The 21,080-nt window shown below is 43.0% G+C and overlaps 10 protein-coding genes across 10 annotated transcripts; 6 read left to right on the top strand and 4 right to left on the bottom strand.

The window, feature by feature from the left end:
- Positions 1-1,586: 1,586 nt before the first annotated feature.
- EDB91DRAFT_1085209 (uncharacterized protein) lies at positions 1,587-2,784 on the bottom strand (the record flags this gene model as incomplete). Its single annotated transcript, XM_041315867.1, has 4 exons — positions 1,587-1,697; positions 1,749-1,874; positions 2,041-2,231; positions 2,322-2,784. The coding sequence occupies 4 exons, from the start codon at positions 2,782-2,784 to the stop codon at positions 1,587-1,589; spliced, it is 891 nt and encodes a 296-aa protein (XP_041173349.1).
- A 142-nt stretch (positions 2,785-2,926) lies between these two features.
- On the top strand, positions 2,927-4,078 carry EDB91DRAFT_1252346 (uncharacterized protein; the record flags this gene model as incomplete). The annotated part of the gene is made up of 7 exons (XM_041323503.1): positions 2,927-3,035; positions 3,087-3,128; positions 3,181-3,264; positions 3,322-3,545; positions 3,602-3,742; positions 3,862-3,915; positions 3,971-4,078. The coding sequence occupies 7 exons, from the start codon at positions 2,927-2,929 to the stop codon at positions 4,076-4,078; spliced, it is 762 nt and encodes a 253-aa protein (XP_041173348.1).
- Positions 4,079-5,336: 1,258 nt separating this feature from the next.
- Positions 5,337-5,870, top strand: EDB91DRAFT_1034732 (uncharacterized protein; the record flags this gene model as incomplete). Its single annotated transcript, XM_041312778.1, has 3 exons — positions 5,337-5,564; positions 5,610-5,727; positions 5,791-5,870. Coding segments are annotated over 3 exons (426 nt in total), but the record flags the coding sequence as incomplete, so codon positions are not given.
- Positions 5,871-7,010: 1,140 nt separating this feature from the next.
- EDB91DRAFT_1059037 (uncharacterized protein) lies at positions 7,011-7,232 on the top strand (the record flags this gene model as incomplete). The annotated part of the gene is made up of 1 exon (XM_041314209.1): positions 7,011-7,232. The coding sequence occupies one exon, from the start codon at positions 7,011-7,013 to the stop codon at positions 7,230-7,232; it is 222 nt and encodes a 73-aa protein (XP_041173346.1).
- Positions 7,233-8,596: 1,364 nt separating this feature from the next.
- On the bottom strand, positions 8,597-8,749 carry EDB91DRAFT_1059035 (uncharacterized protein; the record flags this gene model as incomplete). The annotated part of the gene is made up of 1 exon (XM_041314208.1): positions 8,597-8,749. One exon carries the CDS (start codon positions 8,747-8,749, stop codon positions 8,597-8,599), a length of 153 nt encoding a protein of 50 aa, XP_041173345.1.
- A 702-nt stretch (positions 8,750-9,451) lies between these two features.
- EDB91DRAFT_1238991 (uncharacterized protein) lies at positions 9,452-10,232 on the bottom strand (the record flags this gene model as incomplete). The annotated part of the gene is made up of 3 exons (XM_041321790.1): positions 9,452-9,757; positions 9,849-9,917; positions 9,978-10,232. The coding sequence occupies 3 exons, from the start codon at positions 10,230-10,232 to the stop codon at positions 9,452-9,454; spliced, it is 630 nt and encodes a 209-aa protein (XP_041173344.1).
- A 1,805-nt stretch (positions 10,233-12,037) lies between these two features.
- Positions 12,038-12,319, bottom strand: EDB91DRAFT_1018780 (uncharacterized protein; the record flags this gene model as incomplete). Its single annotated transcript, XM_041312526.1, has 1 exon — positions 12,038-12,319. A coding segment is annotated over one exon (282 nt), but the record flags the coding sequence as incomplete, so codon positions are not given.
- Positions 12,320-12,977: 658 nt separating this feature from the next.
- On the top strand, positions 12,978-13,851 carry EDB91DRAFT_1085207 (uncharacterized protein; the record flags this gene model as incomplete). The annotated part of the gene is made up of 6 exons (XM_041315866.1): positions 12,978-13,033; positions 13,276-13,378; positions 13,414-13,576; positions 13,601-13,626; positions 13,657-13,725; positions 13,783-13,851. The coding sequence occupies 6 exons, from the start codon at positions 12,978-12,980 to the stop codon at positions 13,849-13,851; spliced, it is 486 nt and encodes a 161-aa protein (XP_041173342.1).
- A 2,246-nt stretch (positions 13,852-16,097) lies between these two features.
- Positions 16,098-16,752, top strand: EDB91DRAFT_1058995 (uncharacterized protein; the record flags this gene model as incomplete). The annotated part of the gene is made up of 2 exons (XM_041314204.1): positions 16,098-16,475; positions 16,528-16,752. The coding sequence occupies 2 exons, from the start codon at positions 16,098-16,100 to the stop codon at positions 16,750-16,752; spliced, it is 603 nt and encodes a 200-aa protein (XP_041173341.1).
- Positions 16,753-18,452: 1,700 nt separating this feature from the next.
- On the top strand, positions 18,453-19,745 carry EDB91DRAFT_1085205 (uncharacterized protein; the record flags this gene model as incomplete). The annotated part of the gene is made up of 6 exons (XM_041315865.1): positions 18,453-18,552; positions 18,899-18,954; positions 19,017-19,223; positions 19,281-19,469; positions 19,509-19,610; positions 19,671-19,745. 6 exons carry the CDS (start codon positions 18,453-18,455, stop codon positions 19,743-19,745), a joined length of 729 nt encoding a protein of 242 aa, XP_041173340.1.
- Positions 19,746-21,080: the final 1,335 nt, after the last annotated feature.

Raw genomic sequence — 21,080 nt, 5'->3', positions numbered from 1 at the left:
ATCATCCAACATATCACTACAGGAAGGGATAATAATGCCCTCCAAGACACCCATTATATCAATTCCACCATCACTACCACTGTCTCTTCACAAACTGTAAGAAATGTTCTCAAGGCAGCTCATCTCAAGGCAGTAACAAAGAAGAAATGCCTGTTATCTCTATCAAACATAGGCAGAGAAGACTACCTTTGGCTTGGCCCATCAAAACTGGACTGTAGAGGACTGGAAGCATGTTATATGGTTAGATAAGACCAAAATAAATAGGATTGGGTCAGATGGGAAGGTATATGTATGGAAAAAGAAGAGGGATTTTCTAACAGACAGAGAGGTTAGTGAGACTGTCAAATTTGAAGGAGGTTCTCTAATGGTACGGGGCTGTATGAGATGGAATGGTGTGGGTATGCTTGCTGAAGTTGAGGGGAGGATGGATGCTGAGCAGTATGTGGACATTCTAAATGACCACTTGCTGCCTAGCATAGCTGAATTAGGGATTGATGAAGAAGACATCATTTTCCAACAGGATAATGATCCCAAACACACATCTAGGAGAGCCAGACAATGGTTTAAAGAACATAATATCAATGTTCTTGACTGACCAGCACAGTCCCCTGATGTCAATGTCATTGAACATCTCTGGGGAACACTCAAGAAGATGCTTCAAGCCCCCCCTAAAGGAGTATAGGAGCTATGGGAGAGAGTAGTAGTGGAATGGGCAAGGATTACAGCAGAATATTGCCAGAAATTGATTGAGAGTATGCCTAGAAGGATAGAGGCAGTAATTAAAGCCAAGGAAGGTCCCACAATGTACTAGAATACCTGATTATCACTATAAAATACTTGAGTCAAAAAACTGTCCGCATGAGTCATCATTTGTAAGCCTCATACCTCCATCATATCTCGACCAATTCCCACGCCATAGGGCTCAATTGGAAGCCCTGAAGTAGTACTACAATATGGTACCAGCATGTCCTTGATGTGTTTGTATATTCTCACACAATATCATAGATAGTGAAAATTGTGAAAACATGTGGACAGTTTTTTGAGCCACTGTATAATTGGTGGAGAACATTGGGAGTGATGGCGTGGAATATGTTACAATGAGGTAGGTCCTCCCAGAAAGGGCAATAGAGTGGTTTAATACCTGCACCACAACAGGCCCTTGTAAATTTGTATGGATCTTCATCCACCAGAGCAAGTGCATCCAAAATCGCACCTAAATCATGCCCCATGAAAGGTAGATCTTTACTCCCAAGCTTGGCTGATGGAATATCACACTTTGGGCATTCGCTGGTCTTGACACCTGTCACAAGGAGCTGCTCGGGGTAATATCTAATGTAACAAGCAACCAAAGGATGTCCACAGTATAGGGAACCCTCTCCACTAGTAATTTACATCCCACTTCTACCTGGCTCTACCAGCAGTTCAACCACGTAGTGCATGCAGGCATGGAAAAGATTTGCAAGGCATTGGCGTCTTGCAGATTGGTTAGGTGATATCTTCTAACTTTGTGGTGGGGAGATAGGCAAGGAGTATCTGAGCACTGCAAGAAGGACACCAACAGATTTCTTTGGGTAAGTTGCCAATAGTCATGTATATTGGGTAGGCAGCTTATTTTGAAACATTGTCACTTGGGTTTTGTCTGATGACAACAAGATTGGTATAACTGTGGCGCTGGGCTTCTCTTTCTTAAGCTGTGTCTATTATTAAACTCAGTGATGCATGCCTATGAAGAACGGCATGGCCCATACCTGCATCTTCCACCACCACGTCCCTGTGTGAAGATCATGGTACAGCCTTTGTGTCTCGTCCTGATCAGTATAGTGTCTTTCTGGGACAAATATGAGGTAATGCAATTCTGGGTCTCTGTAAAGTGCCTTGACACACTCTATGATATCTCAACAGTACACATCAAAAGCTTCTCCAGCCACTAAAATCTCCTTGTGCTGGAAACGTGGCTAGCATGCAGGAATGTTGTTATCAATGATTTTATTCAGTTCTTGTGAGTTTTTGTATGAGAGGCCGAGTTTATCACAAACCTACCTGCAGTGAGTATTTGAGATTGGAGAATGATGTAGACCCAGGTCCCCACATTTTTTCCCAGTGCACAACCTTGTAGTCAAATTGTGATGTGACAGGTGCCCAAATCCCACTATCTCCAGGATCAGCAGCATTATCATTCAACTGCTGATGATAGCAATGGTATGCGCTTTCTGGATCTTCTGAGTCTGAGTCTGAATAGTCATGTAACATAGCTCCAGTGCTAGGAAGAGGGTACTTGACTATATGGGGCCCTCAGTATAGTGGGGCTTCAGCTTCATGACAGTGAACATGATTTTGGTCAGCTTCATCAGTTGAAGGTGTGTCCAGGTTATCTTCAATGAGATGCTCTATGACAGGAGGCTCCCAGTCTCTTTCTTGCTCAGCCACTGCTCCTTCAGCCTCTATATCCTCTTCCTCTAACTCCAAATCATCATTGTTAGTTTCCTCAGGCCATTCCAAATCGCCAGCTTGTGTGTTAAAATAGTTGCCATCAAAAACATTAACAGGTGGGTTTTTGTCCAAACAGATATTCTGTGAGTTATGCTCATAGACAGCTTCAGAGCTATGTTGTTCCTCTGCTGCCATTAGACTCGGAGGGCTTGACTCATGTTGATTTTGTCCTGAAGGTACGTAGTTTTGCATCTGCTCATATATGGTGACACATTTGGGATTCTTTGATTGGGCTAGGTGTTGAGAGTAACCATTCTTGGTGAACATGTGTTGGCAGCTGCTGCAGGTGGGCATGATTAATGAGTGACTTGGAGTACATTGTTCAGTGAATAAAATTGGTGATTTCAACTGCATGTGTGGCGACTTCCAGATTTATAACTCATTTTTTGAAAATTGATTGATCGGCTCTCTTATCAGCTATGTCTCCTCCATTACAATGGGCCAGAAATTCAAGGCATCTACCCCAAGTAAGAAGGCTGCAGCTATCCACACTACAAAGTTAATTACAGCATCAGAAGGACAACTTGTTGATGAATCTGGTCCCAGTGTGATTTCATAATATCTTTTATTCTCAAATCATGACTAGTGTTTTTAAGGGCTCGCAAGACAGGCAAAATCTAATGCCTACAAGAACCAAGGTACATAAATTGGTGATACCTTCATCTATTTTGTTTAGTTCATCATTCTAAGTTTGGATGTTGGAAAAGAGTACTACTTGTAAACATGCAACATCCAATGGCATGGTATCAGATCACATCAAACTCCCTCAAGTTGGTGAGACATTTTCCACAGTGCTACAACTGTTCTACTAACATATTCTGTGTGTTACAGATTCAAAGGATGCTACATCTGCAAAGCACTCAAGGCAGCACAACACAGCCCCCACTGCTACAGAAATGTTTGACTCAGATAACAGTGGTGATGATGGCAACAAAGTTGCAGTGCCAAGTGATGACTTTGATGAGCATCAATCATCCAAGGCAGCAGACTTGGAGGATGATCTCAAAGCGCTCAAATTCAACAAAAAAAAACTCAAACAAGTACTGGATTATGAGGTATAGTGTTTGAGGTGATTTCTTTGATATAAGTGTTGACCGTAATCTTGATCAAGTGCCCTCAACTGATTCAAAGTACACGGTCCAAGAGCACCAGCTCTCAGGAAACACAAATGTCCCATATTCCTAAGAGTGATATAGATGACAATGTGCATCACACAGTTTTCTCTGATGCAGATGATGACTTGCAGCTTGTGGTGAAGACTCACTACCACAAACCTGCCCCAAAGAAGTCAAAAAAATTGATTTAACATAGTAACTTAAAGGTATTGTCCCATTGTGTATACTACTTTGTACTGATCTTGTAATTTTGCAGAACAATTCTACCAAGGGTGTTGGAAGCAAGTGCTGGGCCAAGCCAGAGGACAAGGTGAGCATATACTCCATTTAAAAAAGGCCCTTACTGACAGTTCAACCATTCTTAGAAACCAACTTGGCGCAACACCACGGAAGAGTTATGCAGCAACACTCAAGTTGAGAATCTCATAACTGCCCTGCATGCCAAACTGGTGCGAAGAAGTGAAGACAATTAGCCACTGAGCAGTCAGATCATGTACAGTAGCCCAGGTAAGGTTAACCTCACAGAACAGCAGCCCCATATGCAGGATATGCTGTGTGCTTCCATCACCCACATTCTCGAACACATCATTTTCAAAAATGCCTACCCAGACTTAGAGCAGTGCTGCAAGATAACCGGGGACATCCTGCTTGCATGCACCAATGATTGCCCCGAATTTGAGGCTGTCAAGTCATGAGTAATGAAGGATATGAAGTATGTGTGAGCATTTGCTTCAGTGGTACTTTTTAAAAAAAAATTCCACTCAATGCTCCACATTCTTACCACTTTTTATGTCAGATATACTAAGCCTGAAGGATGGATCAGCCATTTCTGCAGCAATATCTGAAAACAAGCCATACCAGGTGCCTGTGATTCTTGACACCATAGTAGAGGTGTTTTTCATAGATGATGCAAGTATGGGGGTGAGATTTCATGAGAAGTTAATGTCGACTCTTGAGGATCGTCCAGATAAGAGGGAGCTTCCAGTTGCCATGGTCACTCTCGCCAGTACAGCGGTGCATTTGACACTGGAATTCCACAAACAAGTAACTAATATGTGGCATAGGTGTGCAGCGTGATCATGCAATATTCCTCAGAGAAATGCAACTGTGATTTCAATTCGGAATTATATAGCAGAATTTACAAAAACTTGGTGGGCATCTTGAATGGTATCTTCCAGAGGAGTGAGCGCAAGTACCATGTACTGATGCATTCCATCTACAAGACTGTCTAGTATGTGCCCACTGAATTGATTTCATTGTCATCTTTACTCACTGTAGATTGCAGTGGGTCCAAGCAGAATGTGGATGAGGTGTTGATGTTCCTTGATATTGATGCAATGGAGGAGTAATAGCCCATTAGCACTGGTAGTAATTGTTTTATGCACCCAAAATGATATTTTTAATCCTATTCAATTGGATCTAAATGTGTACACATGAATTTGCCTTGGCATCAATCAAGATAAATTGTCTACAATTGTAAGGGGGACTAAAAAAATCAGCCATATGTATCAAATGTATCAAATCCTCAACAATTGGCATGAATTATGATAGATTGTATCTTATTTGAGATCATGAATTTTCCTGATGATTGTGTATCTGCTTGTACTTATCTGTAGCCTCTGTCCAATTTATGAACTTGTCCCTCTCTTTCTGATGTCACCTACTACAGAAAATGACAAGGAAAACACTGATCCCTTTGTTGAATCTCCTACTGTGACTGCCAAAGTCCTGAAGACTAAATTGAAGATGCCAAGTGCAAGCACAAAGACTGTTTGGAAGTCCAATGACGATGCTGTGTTGATTGCAACACTTCTCAAGGAACAGGAGGAGGGTTGTCAATCTGACTCAGGATTCAAACCAAAGTCATTTGTTGCTTGTGCAGAAGCACTCCAAGGGAGCAAGAAGATGAGTGGAGGGGTTGCAAAGACATTTGGCTCATGCCATGACCATTGGGGAAAGGTATGTCTTGTATTTTATTTAAAACACATTCTGACATGCTTTCAGTGTAAAAAGGACTTCACTGTCATCAAAAAACTTAGGGAACAGTCTGGATTTGGTTGGAACCATACTTTGAAGATTGTCACTGCCCCACCAGATATCTGGGAGAAATATCTCGAGGCAAGTACATCCTCATCAGATCTTCATGAGGTATTGACACAGTGGCTTTTGTAGACACACAAAAAAGGGAAGGTTTGGAGGAAGAAACCCTTTCCTCTCTATGACAGTATCCAGATCCTGGTCAAGGGAATTGTCACAACTGGTGAAAATGTCTTTCATGTGGGCATGGCTGTGATGACTAATGCCATTGATGTGTTTGACACACCTGCTGACTTGGGCAAAGAAAATTGGATGACAGATGATGAAAGTCCAACTAATGAGGTATGTTGCTTGAATATGTGATTTATTAGCTGATAGTTATCTAACAGGATCTTGCTCAGTTAGAGACTCTCATCAAACACAGCAATTGAAAGCACTCTGCTGCTGAAATCACACCATTTGGGAGCCACAAGTGTCTGTCTATGGGCCACTACATTCATTGTTCTGCAAGTGGTCATGGCTCAGGCACTGATGCCATGTTTTCAGTTGTAGGGGCTATCGAGACACTCGCAGATAAATTTGATGAGTCTGGTGGGCTCACTTCTCCACAGCATTGCAGTGCTGCCATTCACCACCTTGAAGAGAATGATGACTTGTCCAAAACAGAGTAGGTAGCAGCTGTTTGGCTATTCTCTCATCAGACTGCAATTGCAAATTGTTACCTTGCAATCAAGAAAATATCTATTCACACTCATTACATTGAGTCAGAGCTGGCCAAGTTCCAGACATTGTAGTCTAGAGTATATTGTGTGCATTTGAGATGTATTGATAACTATCCCACATAGCTTTGGCAATGAAATCCCTGAGCTCAGAAGCTTGACTTTGCTCTGCCAACAAGATATTACCTCCAAGGTCCTCAACATCTACTGGCACTGCTCTAACATCATTGACTTTGGGAGTTTCACGTGCCTCTGGGAGGTCATTGCTGTCATAAATACGGATGAAGTTGTGGAGTACACAGATAGAAGGAACCATCTTTGCCTGTGTTTTGAGGTCATACTTTGGTGCAACCACAAGAAGTTGAAATTGCCTCTTGACAACTCCAAAAATCTGTTCAATGACATTACAAGCTTATGCATGATGCAAATTGAAGAGTTCATGATAATTTTTTGGCCTAGATAGATTGTAAAAAATGATTGAATGATAGAGAAATCACATCACCATAGACCAACTCTGCCTCACTCATTTAGATGGTATCGCTCTCCATGGTATGGGATCATTAGCCCATTGCAAATTGGAAAGCCTGCATCAGCAAGGAAGTATTTACCAGGAGTGGATAATCTTGCACATGTGAAGTAGCTACTCCACATGCACTTGGATACTAAGCTTCTCGCTTTCCACACTTCTGTCAATCACATAAATATCAAACTCTGTGTTCGTAAAATCATGTACTCACTTTCATCATATCAAGACTTAGCATTTCTAATACCCAATGGCTGGAAGGACGGCAATCAGCTCCCTCCAAAGTTTCTTATCTTCTTTGATGATATTCAGGATTCTATAGCGGTGGCAAAAAAAATACAGAAATGACTCCCACCAGTGCTGCATCACAAGATAAAGTGATTTAACTCAGACATGACAACACAATTAATAGAAGACAAGGTTAATCACCTGATATCTGGAGACACCTGGGGTTTTTGCACTACTGAATCATTCAGAATGGTAAGGGTGTATTTAGTACCTCTGTGTGATTGTAGCTGTGTTAATATTATTTTAGGGAATAGACATACCTGATATATTGCTTGTGTTAAGACCATGCTCAGGGGTAAGGTGGAGTCTGAGGGGCTTGGCTTCAGCTCATGCACTGCACCCCTTACCCGAGTACATGCCCCTAATTTCAGATTGTAGTCCAACTCAAGTTCTATGAGCTCCAACAGGATGTTGGAGTGGAGGCTCTCTGAAGGAGGGCCAATGGACTATCAGGTGAGCATGGGAATGTTAGGTAGAGGTTGGTCTGCCCGATAGGAGAGAGTTGGAGGACTACTGCAGTCAGAACAAACAGTAGGAGCAGAGCAGGTAGGACTTGCTTGAACAAAGTCCAGAGTGGAGCAGAAACAAAGAGGACAGATTTACAGAAGGGCTGGGCTCAAGTCCAACACGTGGGAAAGGCGGCCAAGCCATAGGAAGTCGGACAAGTAGAGAAGGTGGCTGACCTAGGGAGTCAATCCTCTAGGCCAGCAAACAGGAGTTGTCAATGGTAATGCCCAAGAACAAGAACAAAAGAGCAGGGCTTAGAAAAGGTAATATTCAGACTAAAGATGTACAGACAGAGGTACGTATGTTTATATACTCTAAGTAAGTAGCATGGCATGGCAGAGGGCTATGTGCTGAGTGTACAGAATTACTAGAAAGATGACTGAGACATATGAGAAAGAGGCTCAGAGAACAGTATGTATATGACAGATCAATAATCACTCAGATATAGGGATTACCAGTGATCCGAAAAGGGGAACTATGATACAAAAAGGAGGTAGGACCAGTTGAGTGGTTCCTAGTCTAGAAGTAGACTGGTGAAGCAGTCGGGCAGACTAATAGTCAGGTGGACTGATACAGGAGAAACTGGAGGAACCAAGTAGGTCAGAAAAGCGGAGATGGTGGAGGGAGTAGGAGTAGGATTGGGTGGACTGATAGGGTGGAGGAGCAGAGCTCCATATAGGGTCAGATGGTATGGATATAGTGTCGGAGTAAATAGGGGTAGTGTCGGAGGAGCAGAGTGGAGTTGGGCAGAGGTAGCAGGGCTAGTCCTGCTAAGATGCACTTTGTGCATTTGTTGGAGAAGGAGGGATGGAGCGGATGGGGACACAGGGGGTCAGACCAGCAGTAGGGATGTCTATGAATGGTATTGGGAGTGGTTGAATTTGGTATATGACACATGTCGACAATAGTGTGTTGAGTTATGAGATGTGTGTGCAAGAAGTTTTCTTCAAAACACATTGTAAGTTGTGATACACCTGGATAAGGGGGGATTCCAAGATGATATGGTCTACAGTGCAGTTAGAGTCCTTCCCTCCATGAATAACCTTTGTATACAAGTTATTTAACTCCATGCACTAGTCAACAGCTCAGAAGCTGCCTATTTTGATATTGAACAGCTCTCCTGAGCCACAACCAGCTTGCATTTCAACTGTGGATGAAGAAAATACAAACTCACCTCAAGCCATCCAGGTATACAAAATGAACATTACATAGAAAATCCAACATGTGCATCACATACTTATGCTTCCCAGTTGCCTTGAACATCAAGATCCATGCAACAATGAAAGTTCCTCATATAGTAGCATATACTTGTGGAGGAGCAGCGCATTTTCATACTGTTTGTCATGCTGAGCAAGAGGTTTCAATCTCATCCACCAAAGTCTGTGATCAGCGAAATAATTCTGTGTAATTATATCTGCCATTGCAAGCAGGTCATCAAACAGTGGCTCTGATACTGCAAAGGTATCCAAGTCTGCATGTAATGTGACATATTTTTTTACCTTGACTCTCCAACAATCAAGTCACCAGCATATACCAGAGTAGGTCATCAGCTGGTGCATTCTACAAAACCCAGGTTTCGAGCCATATATGCCAGTCTCTTTAGGTCAAAGAATTCCAACATTCCACATCAAAGCACTCTCATCTACTCACACCAATGAATGCTGCAAGAAGGTGCACCAGAGGGTATCCGCACTTGCCATCTTCAAATGAAATAAACCTGGAATAAAAATGACATGCTGGAGGCGATGCCAAGGTGTGGTTTTGATGGCATGTCACTGGAGTGCTGCTTGGAGATGTTCACCTGTGCCGAGGTCACTGTGGAATAGCACAACATAGTTCAACACATCTAGCTCTTGCAGGGGATCACATTCTGCTGGATCTTCAATGTTGCCCTGCTTCAGTAACTCAAGTACTGAGTTGATGTTCCTGGATACTGTTGAATTTCTAATATCCATTGCTTGGGAGGCTAAAATCAGTGTCTTTGTTGCAGGGATCATTTCTACTGATTGCAGATCTTGAAGGCAGTTCTTAAACTGACGGAAGCAGGTGGGCCCATACTTGATTAAATCAGAAAGGATCTTTCAGGAGTTCAGCTTCATTTAAGTGGTCAGGATGCAAGATAAGCAGATCCTTCCATCCTTTCTTGGGTGTTATGTCCATGGAATTCACTTGCAGGTTGAGTAGTGATGTTTCCCACAAATTGTTTGAGCAATGTGAGTCATCAAGTGTAATACCATGCTGCAGTGGAAAGAGGAGGCCAGCAGTAAGATGTTTGAGTGTGTCTTATGACTTGTCAACTGTATGAACAGTTGATTTAAGGTTGACATCAAAATTATCATATGTGTAGGATGCAAGAAGTGTCTGCCCCAGAGCAGAAATGCTGCAGTGAGCTTTCTTTGACAGTGATATAACAGCTGCATTGATTGAATCCACAGAGACACAGACTCCCATCTGTGATAGTGTATCTATGATCTTTTGAGGTGTGTGTGCAGACTGTGGAAAGATACCAAAGATGCTTTGAAATGAATTTGATTTCTGGTTTGTGACCTGCATGATTATGCTGAAAATCACAACCTTTTTCTACTAGAGGGAAGCCCCCCATTTTTATGCATGTTAAATGCTACTCATGATCATCATCAATCTATTACAATGCACCATTATCTTTCTCTGTTTCTCTGATGCATTGACTGAAACTGCTTCCATTAACCCATTCAATTCTCTGTTGCCAAGCACTTCCCCATAGATATCTTGATCATCATCTTCTGAATCTTCAGTTCCTAATTCTGTACTGATATTCTTCTTCCCCATGTTACAATAAAGGATGATCAAGACTAAAGCATATCATGAGTTCTGCTAGTCAAGTGTCAAGGGCTTGCTAGATTGGTGAACTCGAAGTATCAAGAGAGAACCTAGTAGATTCAAGAAAGGTAAGTGAGAACAAGAAGACGGGATCATCCAATCAGAAAAGAGGATGAGAAATGGTACAATGTTGAATTGACCAATCAGAGAATGGTATGAGTAATCATCTGCATAAGCATAATGAGTAAGCATAGTAAGCATGTTGGTAAGCATTCACATGTTGGACGTGTTGATAAGCAGTCATGAGACTTGATGAGTAAGTAAGGAAAGAAAGAGAAAGAAAATATAGCGCCATTGTAACACCCCATGGATAGAAGCCTGACAAATAGACCCTACAGAGTTGGTGCAAGCCTGTTAAGACCGTGCTCAGGGGGGAGACAGAGTCTGAGGGGCTTGGCTTCAGCTTGTGCACTGTGCCCCTTACCTGAGTATGTGCCTCTAATTTCAGATTGTAGTTCGACTCAAGTTCTACAAGCTCTGACAGAACGTCAGAGCAGAGGTCCTCTGAAGGAGGGCCGATGGACTACTGGATGAGCACAGGAATGTCGGGCAGAGATTGGTCCGCCTGACAGGGGAGAGTCAGAGGACTACTGCAGTCAGAGCTAACAGTAGGAGCGGAGCAGAGGAGACTGCTCAGATGAAGTCTGAAGCAGAATAGAAACGCAAAGGATAGTTGTACAAGAGTATTGGTTGCAAGTCTGACACGTGGGAAAGGTGGCTGAGGCGCAGGAAGTCGGATGAGTGGAGGAGGTGGCCAACCTAGGGAGTCAATTCCCTAGGCTGGCAAACAGGAGTTGTCAAGGGGTTTGCCCAAGAACAGGGACAAGAGAGCAGGGCTTGGGAAAGGTAATATTCAGACTAAAGATCTACAGACAAATGCACCTATGTTTATATACCCTAAGTAGGTAGCATAGCATAGCAGAAGGCTATGTGCTGAGTGTACAGAATTATTAGAAAGATGACTGAGACATACGAGAAAGGGGCTCGGAGAACAGTATGTACGTGATGGATCAATAATCACTTGGGTGTAAGGATTACCAGTGATCCGAAAGGAGGAGTTATGATACTAAATGGAGATAGGACCAGTTGAGTGGTTCCTAGTCTAGGAGTGGACTGGTGAGGTGGTCGGACAGACTAATAGTCAGGTGGATTGATACGAGAGAAGCTGGAGGAACCGAGCAGGTTGGAAAAGCAGAGATGGTGGAGGGAGTAGGAGTAGCATTGGGTGGAGGAGCGGAGCTCCAGATAGGGTTGGATGGTAGGGATATGGTGTCGGAGGAAATAGGGGTAGTGTCAGAGGAGCGGAGTGGAGTTGGGCAGAGGTAGCAGGGCTAGTCCTGCTGAGGTTCACTTCGTGTATTGTCGGAGAAGGAGGGATGGAGTGGATGGGGAAACAGGGGGTCGGACCAGCAGTAGGGATGTTCACAGGTGGTATTGGAGGTGCTCGGATCTGGTATATGACAAAGCCACCACATACCTTTCTCAAGCAGATCCATGTTAAATTCCTCTAGTTGTTCTACAGATGTATGTGACACAGTAACATGAGAGTAGTGTTTCTTCCTGGACAGATCTCCAACCTCCTGCACACATACATCACTCATGATGTTGCTTGCCCACTCCTCCATTGTATGTGAGTGCCTTGCAAGAAGCTCTATGATGCAATGACTATTGGTCAGAAGATCAACAACTATTTTATCATTTGAATAATGATTATTAGACAGTATTTCGACCAGGAATTGTGATGCTGAGATACCAACGATATCAAAGGCTTCTATAATTACATGTATCTGATCTCTGAGACTCATATTGTGTGGCTGTACAGAAATAGTATCTAAATTTAATCTACATATACCTTGACTCAATTTTCATTTTTTTTCAAGTGCCACAGGTCTTAGCCACTATGAATGACATTATTGACAAATGTTTTCACTCCGTTGCCAGAGGGATCCTCAATTCTAAAATGTCATTGTTGTTTCACTTATATTTAGAGTTGTTGATATTTACAACCAATTAATGTACTTCATTTCCACCTCCACAAATGGTCCTGAGCCCAGATGACAGCCCGGCTTGTCTTTTGGTCTGATGAACTGTTGATAATTCTCTCTTGCTGAGCACTGAACAATGAGCTACTATGCAGCTGGTCTGATACCAGCAAAGACAATCCACATCAGTTTCAGAATCCAGGCCAGCATCAACAGTAAAACCCATCACATGATCACAGTTGCATTTTGTCACAAAGTGGAAGAGGACAATATTCCACTGCAACAGGTAGTCACCAGCCCCAGGCAGTAGCAGCTACATATAGCCTAAGGCCCTATCAGCAGCAGCAAGTGAATTACCAGTGGTATGAGGCTCAGTGGTATGACATTCATCTTTGCTAGCTTTGTACATGGCTAATTTTTGAGTATTAAAATAGCTAGGTTCGAAGAGATGAGGCCCATGCCCCAATCTCCTGGCCTGCCCAGCCTTATATCCAGCAATCTAGTGGTGTACAGGTTAGTCTTTGACATGACCAAAGTGCTCAAGATATACTGACAAATTGAAGCTACCCTACATTCACCAGATGCTTGAACCTTGTAGTCAGCCTCAACTGAATCCAAATCAGACTCCCTATAGTCAGGCAAACAAGGCACCAGGTGACAGGAGAGTTCCCCAAGTCAATTCACAGCCACCACTGTTACTAGTAATGAATGACGTACCAAGTGACAGGAGAGTTCTCCCATTCAACTTGCAACAGTTTCCAGTGGCAGCTGGGTCACAACAGAAATGAGAATGCAAGGAAGAGTCCAATGACCTATCAGGAGCAAGACACAGTACAAAGAAGATATGGAAAGAGAATGGTGAGTCATTAACTCAACCTAGCAAAGGTACCAAGCAAACTCAGCCTCACTTCATGAAAGGATCAAAGCGGAAAGCCACTGGTACAAAGTTGAAGACCAAAGGTGAAGAGGAACAAGCAATAACTCGACTTGAAGAAGATGGCTGTTTGTCAGATGAGGATACCAAACTTTTGCTCGAGACCCTTCTGGGAAGTGACAGTGAGTTCTATGAAGGCCTTGCAGGCAATGCTAAGCATGTCTATAAAAAGGTAACATTAATGTGAAGTAAACTTACTTAGTTTGGTGCTGAAGCTGTGTTAATACAGATCTCTGAAAAGACATTCAAAGGAAGACACAGCATGGAGCCAGTAAGGGGACATTATGAACACTTATGAAGGATATTTTCATACATCCTGAATTTCAAGTCTATCACTGGCAATGGTGGCGGGGATCCTGATGTTGAGGTGCTTGATGAGAAAATCAAAAATGCATGAATTTCAGGGAAGGATGTTGGGAATTTATCAGATGCTATGTTGAAGAAATGGTATGAAGAGGGATGGCATGAGCTGCTCAACAACTGGTGAGTACTAGTAGCTTGACATCTGCATGACACTTAAAAGGATTGGTAGACTTGGTGAACATCCAGGACTTGTATGGGAGGAGAAATTCCACTCTGGAATGATCTCTGATGCACTCGATATCAGCAGTGATGAGAGTGACACGAGTGATGAGGAACACATCAAGGTGAAGAAGGCTCACAGCAAAGCTCTACAGAGATCAACTTTGTTAGCTACTGAAATACAAGCCAAGTCAGTATTGAAAGGGGTGCCTGTACCATGACCCACAAAAAGAAGGCTTCACAGAGTAGCATCAGCATTGAAGCTGCTGACTTTTCTCATCCAATATCAAATTCCTGAAGGCAACTGTGAATACTGACATCAAGCAGCTGAAATTGCTCAAAAAAGACGAGGATTGAGAGGACAAGCAGTATGATTTTATGGTAGAGAAGGGATGAGCTGAGGTGGCACTGGCAGAATGCAAGGCAAAGGCAAAGAATGCCTGAGAGATTTTGACTATGGACGGTATACCAGATGACTTAAAGGCAGCAGCTTGTCAAGTGCTATTGGACTACCTTGCTATTACAGGTCAGTGATCATTACTGTTATATATCATAATGGGAAAAGATCATTTAGAATGGCAAGACAATGGCAGCAGCCAGCTTCCCTCAACCACTCATCTGATTCCCATCTAGGAAGCTCTAGTTCATCATCTCCGACAACTCCACCATAGCCAGAAACATCAACATCAGCCACATCATCCTCAGAATCATTGTAGTCGGGATCACAATTATCAAAAAGCGGGATTAACTCAGGAGTGTCACTTAAGTCTATGCACATGCTATACAGAGTAAGGAGAGCTTTGACAACATGGTAAGTGTCTTGGATATCTTGCTCGGGTGGCAGATTCTTCAGACTAGGAAAATGGCCCTTCAACATGCTAAATGTATGTTTGACAATGATGCGCTGTGAGGACAAGCATTTGTTGAATTTACATCAGTGTGCTTTTTCATTAGCTGGCTGCCCATTGACCTCAGGTTCAGTGAATGGCCAGAGTACATATGGTGAAGACGGGTAACCTGGAGCAGGATCAGCACATAAAAATAATTAAGTAGAAGACATGAAAACACAACACACCCTTATCAGCAAGAACTAAAGAATTATTGGGGAAATATTTGAGCTGGTGTTGCCAGATGTGAGACTTCTTCCACATTGTCATATCTGAAACTGAACCAGGCCATCCTAGCTCAATTGTCATGAAGTGCTTCTCATAGTTAACAACAGCTTGAATATTAATCTATGTATGAAGTGAGTTAATCAAAATGATGCATGGAAAATTTACTCATGGCAGGATACTTCTGTTGACAAATAAAAGTTAAGCCATTTTTCTCTGACATCTTAGTCAGATGAATCAGAGAGCCATCAAGCATCCCAACACAATCCAGAACTTCAGATCAGTCCTGAACCCATGTTATTGTTTCATTTCGACAGTCCTCATCACCCCAAGTGACAACCTGGATATCAATCTCCCACAGAGCACACACAACATATTGACAATAGAGAAAAACTGTGCCAAAGCCAATCCCAAGCTTGTGTGTGGCCTGCAGGGGGTCTGCACCACAAGTTCCATAATGGACGAGGAAATAGGCAAGTTTATAGTGGTCAAAAGTAATGTGGCTGATACTAACAGAATGTCAGCACTTTAGGAAGGCCAAAAAGCAAATCATTCACTGATATTCATGGTGAAAATCCTGATCTGGCCAGCTCAATGATATATTGAAGAATTATTTGCACTTCTGCCACTGGTTGTAGGGACCATGGGAACTGGGTCCAGATAGCATTAGTGAGAGTGTGTGAAGGCCCATACTTGTCCCATGGAAAAAGTGGGATATCCTTTGGTTGGCTTCATCATTGAAATCTTCATGAGCTAGAGAGAAGACCTACTGTTAAGGTCGTGCTCAAGGGAAAGACTACTCAAAGGGCTTTGGCTTCAGCTTGTGCGCTGCGCCCCTTACCCGAGTACGTGCCCTTAATTTCTGAGGGGCAGAGGGGAAGTCCAACAGAAGTCTGGGGAGTTCTGGAGGACAAATGTCGGTGGAGTTCGGTGGAACTTATTTTGACTATTCACAATATGTTCCTCATCCAATTTTTTTCTCAATTCAGGTGCAGATTTGAATTCCAGCATGGCATCTCACAGTCATGCACCACTTGCTCTATCCTCACTTGCAGTGGTGCCTTCAATTCACTCTGATCTTGATACATTCAAGATGGAGTATCACCCAAAATCTGGTCACACAACCTCCATAGAGACTTTCTTGACATTTGGATGCAAGCAAGATCAACACCCTCCCATCATTGATGAAGAGCCTTGGCAGCTGTTCAGTTGCTGTGCAGACTTCGAGTTTGCTGAACTTGTGCACAATGCTGCCCTGAACAAAGACCACACAGATGTGCTGTTGCAGCTCATCTGGAGAATCATTGATGGTCAAGCAAGACTTTCCTTCAAGTCCCACCACAATGTTTCAGCAGCCTGGGATAGGGTGGCTGGTCAGATTACACCTGTAAGAGGAAAATGTTGTATTTCCCTTTTGTAGCTACCAATATCTTCAACAGTTCGAGAAGCATACTATCACAGCCCGGCATAAACAGGAGGACCTTGTGTTTGATGTATATACATACCCATTGTGGGACTGGGCCTTGGACTTGTTACTGGACCCACTGCTGGTGCCGTACTACATTTGGGATGCACAGCAGTTATATAAACATGATGGGATCTGTTATGAGTGTTTCCTCCATGAACCTCGGACTGCAGATCATTGGTGGAATGTCCAAGTATGACTTGTTTTTTTTGTACTGTCATTTTTGTGATTCTAAGTGATACTTTTTCCTGCATGTTGTATTATAGTCGTCTTTACCCAAAAAATGACGTCTCTTTTGCATTTATAATGTATGCAGACAAGACACACCTTTCTTTCACTGGTACAGTCAAAGCTTACCCGGTCTTCACTCAATGTGGGAACCTGCCCATTCACATCAGAAACACTGATGGACTTGGTGGAGGGTGGATGGTTGGTTGGTTACCAATAGTACATCTTCATTAACTGAAATTGGTCTCATTACTTCTGAGTTTCTTTCACACAGGTTCCTGAAGATTCTGAAAAGGATGGCAAACTGACATACGTGAACCTCAAATGCATTGTATGGCACAAGGGGTTTTTCAAGCTACTCAAAACTATCATACTCTATGCTAAAACAGGGTATGTGCATCTCTGTTATGATGGTATTATTAGGTGGTTGTATGCCTTCATTCTGCTCTTATCCACTGATTTTGAAGAACAGTACATTAGCTACTCATTTCTGTCGATGATTTTCTGATCAGTCAATTCATACTGGATGTGTCATGGCATTGATATGGGGAATGAATTGTCATTGCCCCTGTCCTATATGCCTTGTCCCATTGGATAAGATATATGATAATGCTTCTACTTACCCAGTCTGAACACCTGAAGGTGTGCAAGTGTCATATACCTGATCTGACTGCTCCAATACTAATATCTGTTCCACTTTCCGACCACCTCCGCTCCCTCCATCCTCCACTCCGTCCAATCATCATCTGCATCTGCCCCTATGCCTCTGCTCGACCGCCCAACCGGTCCCCTTCCATAACATCTCCACTCAACTGGAACCTCTTTCCCCTTTTAGATATATACTTTCCCCTTCGGTACATAGACCCTTACTTCCGGATCACCAGTAATTCTCCTCACTGCTCGATCACTGATCCGACACGTACATATTGATATCCACTCCGACTTATGTCTTCACCTGTGTAAGTACTTACAAATTATATCCTTGGTACATAGCTTTACAACATAGTTATCCTGATCACTGCCTCATACTTAGAAGTATATAACATATCCTGTACTTAGATATTTTCCCCAGTCTTAATATTACTTGTCTTCTCGCAGTTTCTACTTGTGAGGATTCTCAGTAGGACCTTGCCTCCTCTGGACACAAGTTTCACCTTGTTGTCACCTCCAACCCTCTGCTCCGACTTAGAGCCGCGCTCTAAGTCTTCTCCTTACTTCTCCGGCCCTATCAAGTATTCCCCCTGCTCCTTTCCCCCTTCCGCATTATCCTCCGCCTTCTCCACTCTGCTCCTAGTCGGCCCGCCGCTAGTAGCACTTACCTCCTGACCCTCAAAGCAGACCTAAGTGGTCCACTTGTCCTATCATCAGACAACGTTGGACCCACTCCAAATTTGGGGCATGTACTCGGCTAAGGGCGCAGCACAAGAACTGAAGCCAAGCCCCGACCCCTCCATTTCCTGAGCCGGCATGGTACCTAACAGCAAGCTTGCATAGAACTGTGGAATAGGGACAAAGCAGCTGGAGAAGAGGCATTAAAAAAACAGGGCTTGCAGCCAGTTATGGTCAGTACTTGTTTTATCCTTGATTGAATCTGACTCTCTTCCTGATAGAATGTCTTCTGGCAGCTCCCAAATTCCAACCCTCACAAAATGATCTTGCAGGACCACCTTCATGTATGTCATATGGGTGAATGGGGGAAACATTTATTTTGTGAGCTCAAATGACATGCAGCAGCTCTGGGATGCAGCACTGAGAAGAAGATTGATGACCAGTGAGTTGATACATCATGCTAATATGGTCACTATCTGAATCAAAATATTTAATTGCTCACAGGTTTGCTGCCTTTACATGATGGCACACTTTGAATCACTTTGATCAAGTTACTAACATTACATACAGTGACAGTAATAAACTTTGTGACATTTTGAAGGTACAACACATTGATTTGACACTAATAGATCACTGACAGGCCGCTTACATTTGACTTGGATAGCAAATATTATATACTACCCAGAATGTACTTATGCACACAGATGATGAAGCTGGCTATGCACTTTTACAGTGCATAGCGAGTTACCTCCATATTGACATGTATGTATCACTTGATGTGCATACAGAGAGCACAATTGAAGCAGGAAAAGCTGAGGTTTTGGAGTTTCAGACACATTTGGAGGTATGTTTTCTGTGTTTCACATCAATGCAGTGTACTATTATATTGATTCCTACGTGATATAGGAGTACATCACAGTCATCGACAAGATTGATCTGGATGTGATGAAGAACTGGAATTTCCCCAAGATGCATGCCTCAAAGCACATATTCAACAACATCATAGCAAAAGGTGCCGCTCGCAACTTTAGTACTCAACCAAACAAGAAGCAGCATGGACCAATCAAGTGTTGGTATCTATGGCAGACTAATCATAAAGACATTGCTAATCAGGTGTGTAATCACCAACTTTACTTCCCATCTGTAACTCAAACCTTTCATATATTATAGATCCTTGAACTTGATCATAAAAGCTTTGTCACTGAATTTGTTTGCAGCTGCATCGAGTATCTCAATGAAGAACAATGTAAACTCACACTCTCATGGGAAGAACTCGAAGAAGAGGACATTGATGATGAGTCATTTGAAGCTCACCTGCATATTGGTTTGCCCCTTAGGAATCTTACCAGCTTAGCACAGGTGAAGGAAGAAAACAGGTAAAATTGTGCCTTTGACCAGTTCAGGAAGAAGCTCACGACATTTCTGAATCACTTCCTGCCTTCTCACCATTTAACATTACCAGATGGAATAAGGTGGTTGAAACTTTTGGCACAAGACCAGGTGAGATCCCTTCACTCTGAAGTGTTAATCAAATCTCTGACACTACAATTTTTTCAAAAGATTCATGAACATCACTATCTCAAAGTCCACTATGAGTCTACTGCTAGCTGGAAGTTAGCCACTGATTATCTGTGATGCAGTCCGAGTCTTCATGGCCATGAGCGTTGTGACTGCGCTATAATTCACATGCAGGACAAGGATGGCCACGATAAAAATATCTTCATTAAGTTGTTATTCATATTCAAGCACACTGTTGGCAACCACACCTTGGATCTTGCTTTGGTTCTTCCCATGGACGTTTCACCATGCCAGTGCCTCCTAGATTGAGACCTGTGACTAACTCATCTGCATGCATGGCCCACAGCTTCATCTGAATTTATTACTCTTCACTCAATTATTTGTGATGCTTCACTTGTCCCAGATTTCAACAGCAATGGGGATTATTTTCTTGTTGACTATGTGGATACTGACATGTTTCTTTGTGTCCAAAGGAAACTTATCTGAGCCCCTTCAGTGACTTGACCCTATAGACTCGGCCAGCCCAAGTTGACATTTCTCCATAGGTGTCAGGCCAGCCCACTGTGGGCCCACATTAGGTTGTCATCCGATGTTCATGGGTGGGCCAGTGGATGCATTGTCCCTGACTGTTAGGGCTGGGCCCACAGTAGAATGGGTTCAATGCTTTGGAGTGGGCCCATGGGTGTCAGAATTAATGGATGTGTATTGAGGGGTGGGCCCATGGTCCATAAGTATCGGTGGCAGTATGCCAGGAAATGGGGTTGGCGATAAATGGGCATTTGGAATGCGGCCCATTAGCTTCAGCGAGGGGATCCTTAGCCCGGGATCATGTAGACCAGTGGGGGAATATGTCAGGCACTCAGGGCGCCAACACCACCAACATTGTGCCGCATTATAAAGATTTCATAGTCAAGATACCATTTTCTTGCTTTTTACCCCTCTAACTCATGCACCGGGAAATATTGATGAATATGAGAGGTAACATTGGCCCGGGATTGTGTGTCCCGGTTGGGGAATATGCCAGGCACCCAGGGCACTGACACTGCTGACATTCTGCCACATTTTACAGATTTCATGGTCAAAATACCATTGTATTGCTTTGTGCCCCTGTAACTCGTGCACTGAGAAATATTGATGAATATGAGAGGTAACATTAGCTTGAGATTGTGTGTCCCGGTCGGGGAATATGTCAGGCACTCGGGGGGCCAACACCGCCGACATTCTGCCACATTATAAAGCTTTAATTTGATAGTCTTAACTTGATAGTGTTAACTCAATAGCCTTAACTCGATAGCCTGAACTGTTAACTCAATAGCTTTGACTCAATAGTCTTCACTTGATAGTCTGATACAATAGTCTACAATCCATAGTCTGAGCTTGATAGTGTTAACTCAATAGCCTTAAATTGGCAGTGTTAACTTGATAGCCTAATACAATGGTGTCCACTGCAAG

This window comes from Suillus paluster (assembly GCF_016628075.1).
Source record: "Suillus paluster strain FC165 chromosome Unknown EDB91scaffold_66, whole genome shotgun sequence".
Classification (NCBI taxonomy): Eukaryota; Fungi; Basidiomycota; class Agaricomycetes; order Boletales; family Suillaceae; genus Suillus; species Suillus paluster.
Note: the sequence above shows the minus strand (reverse complement) of the source record. Positions and strands in the feature narration are given on the sequence as shown.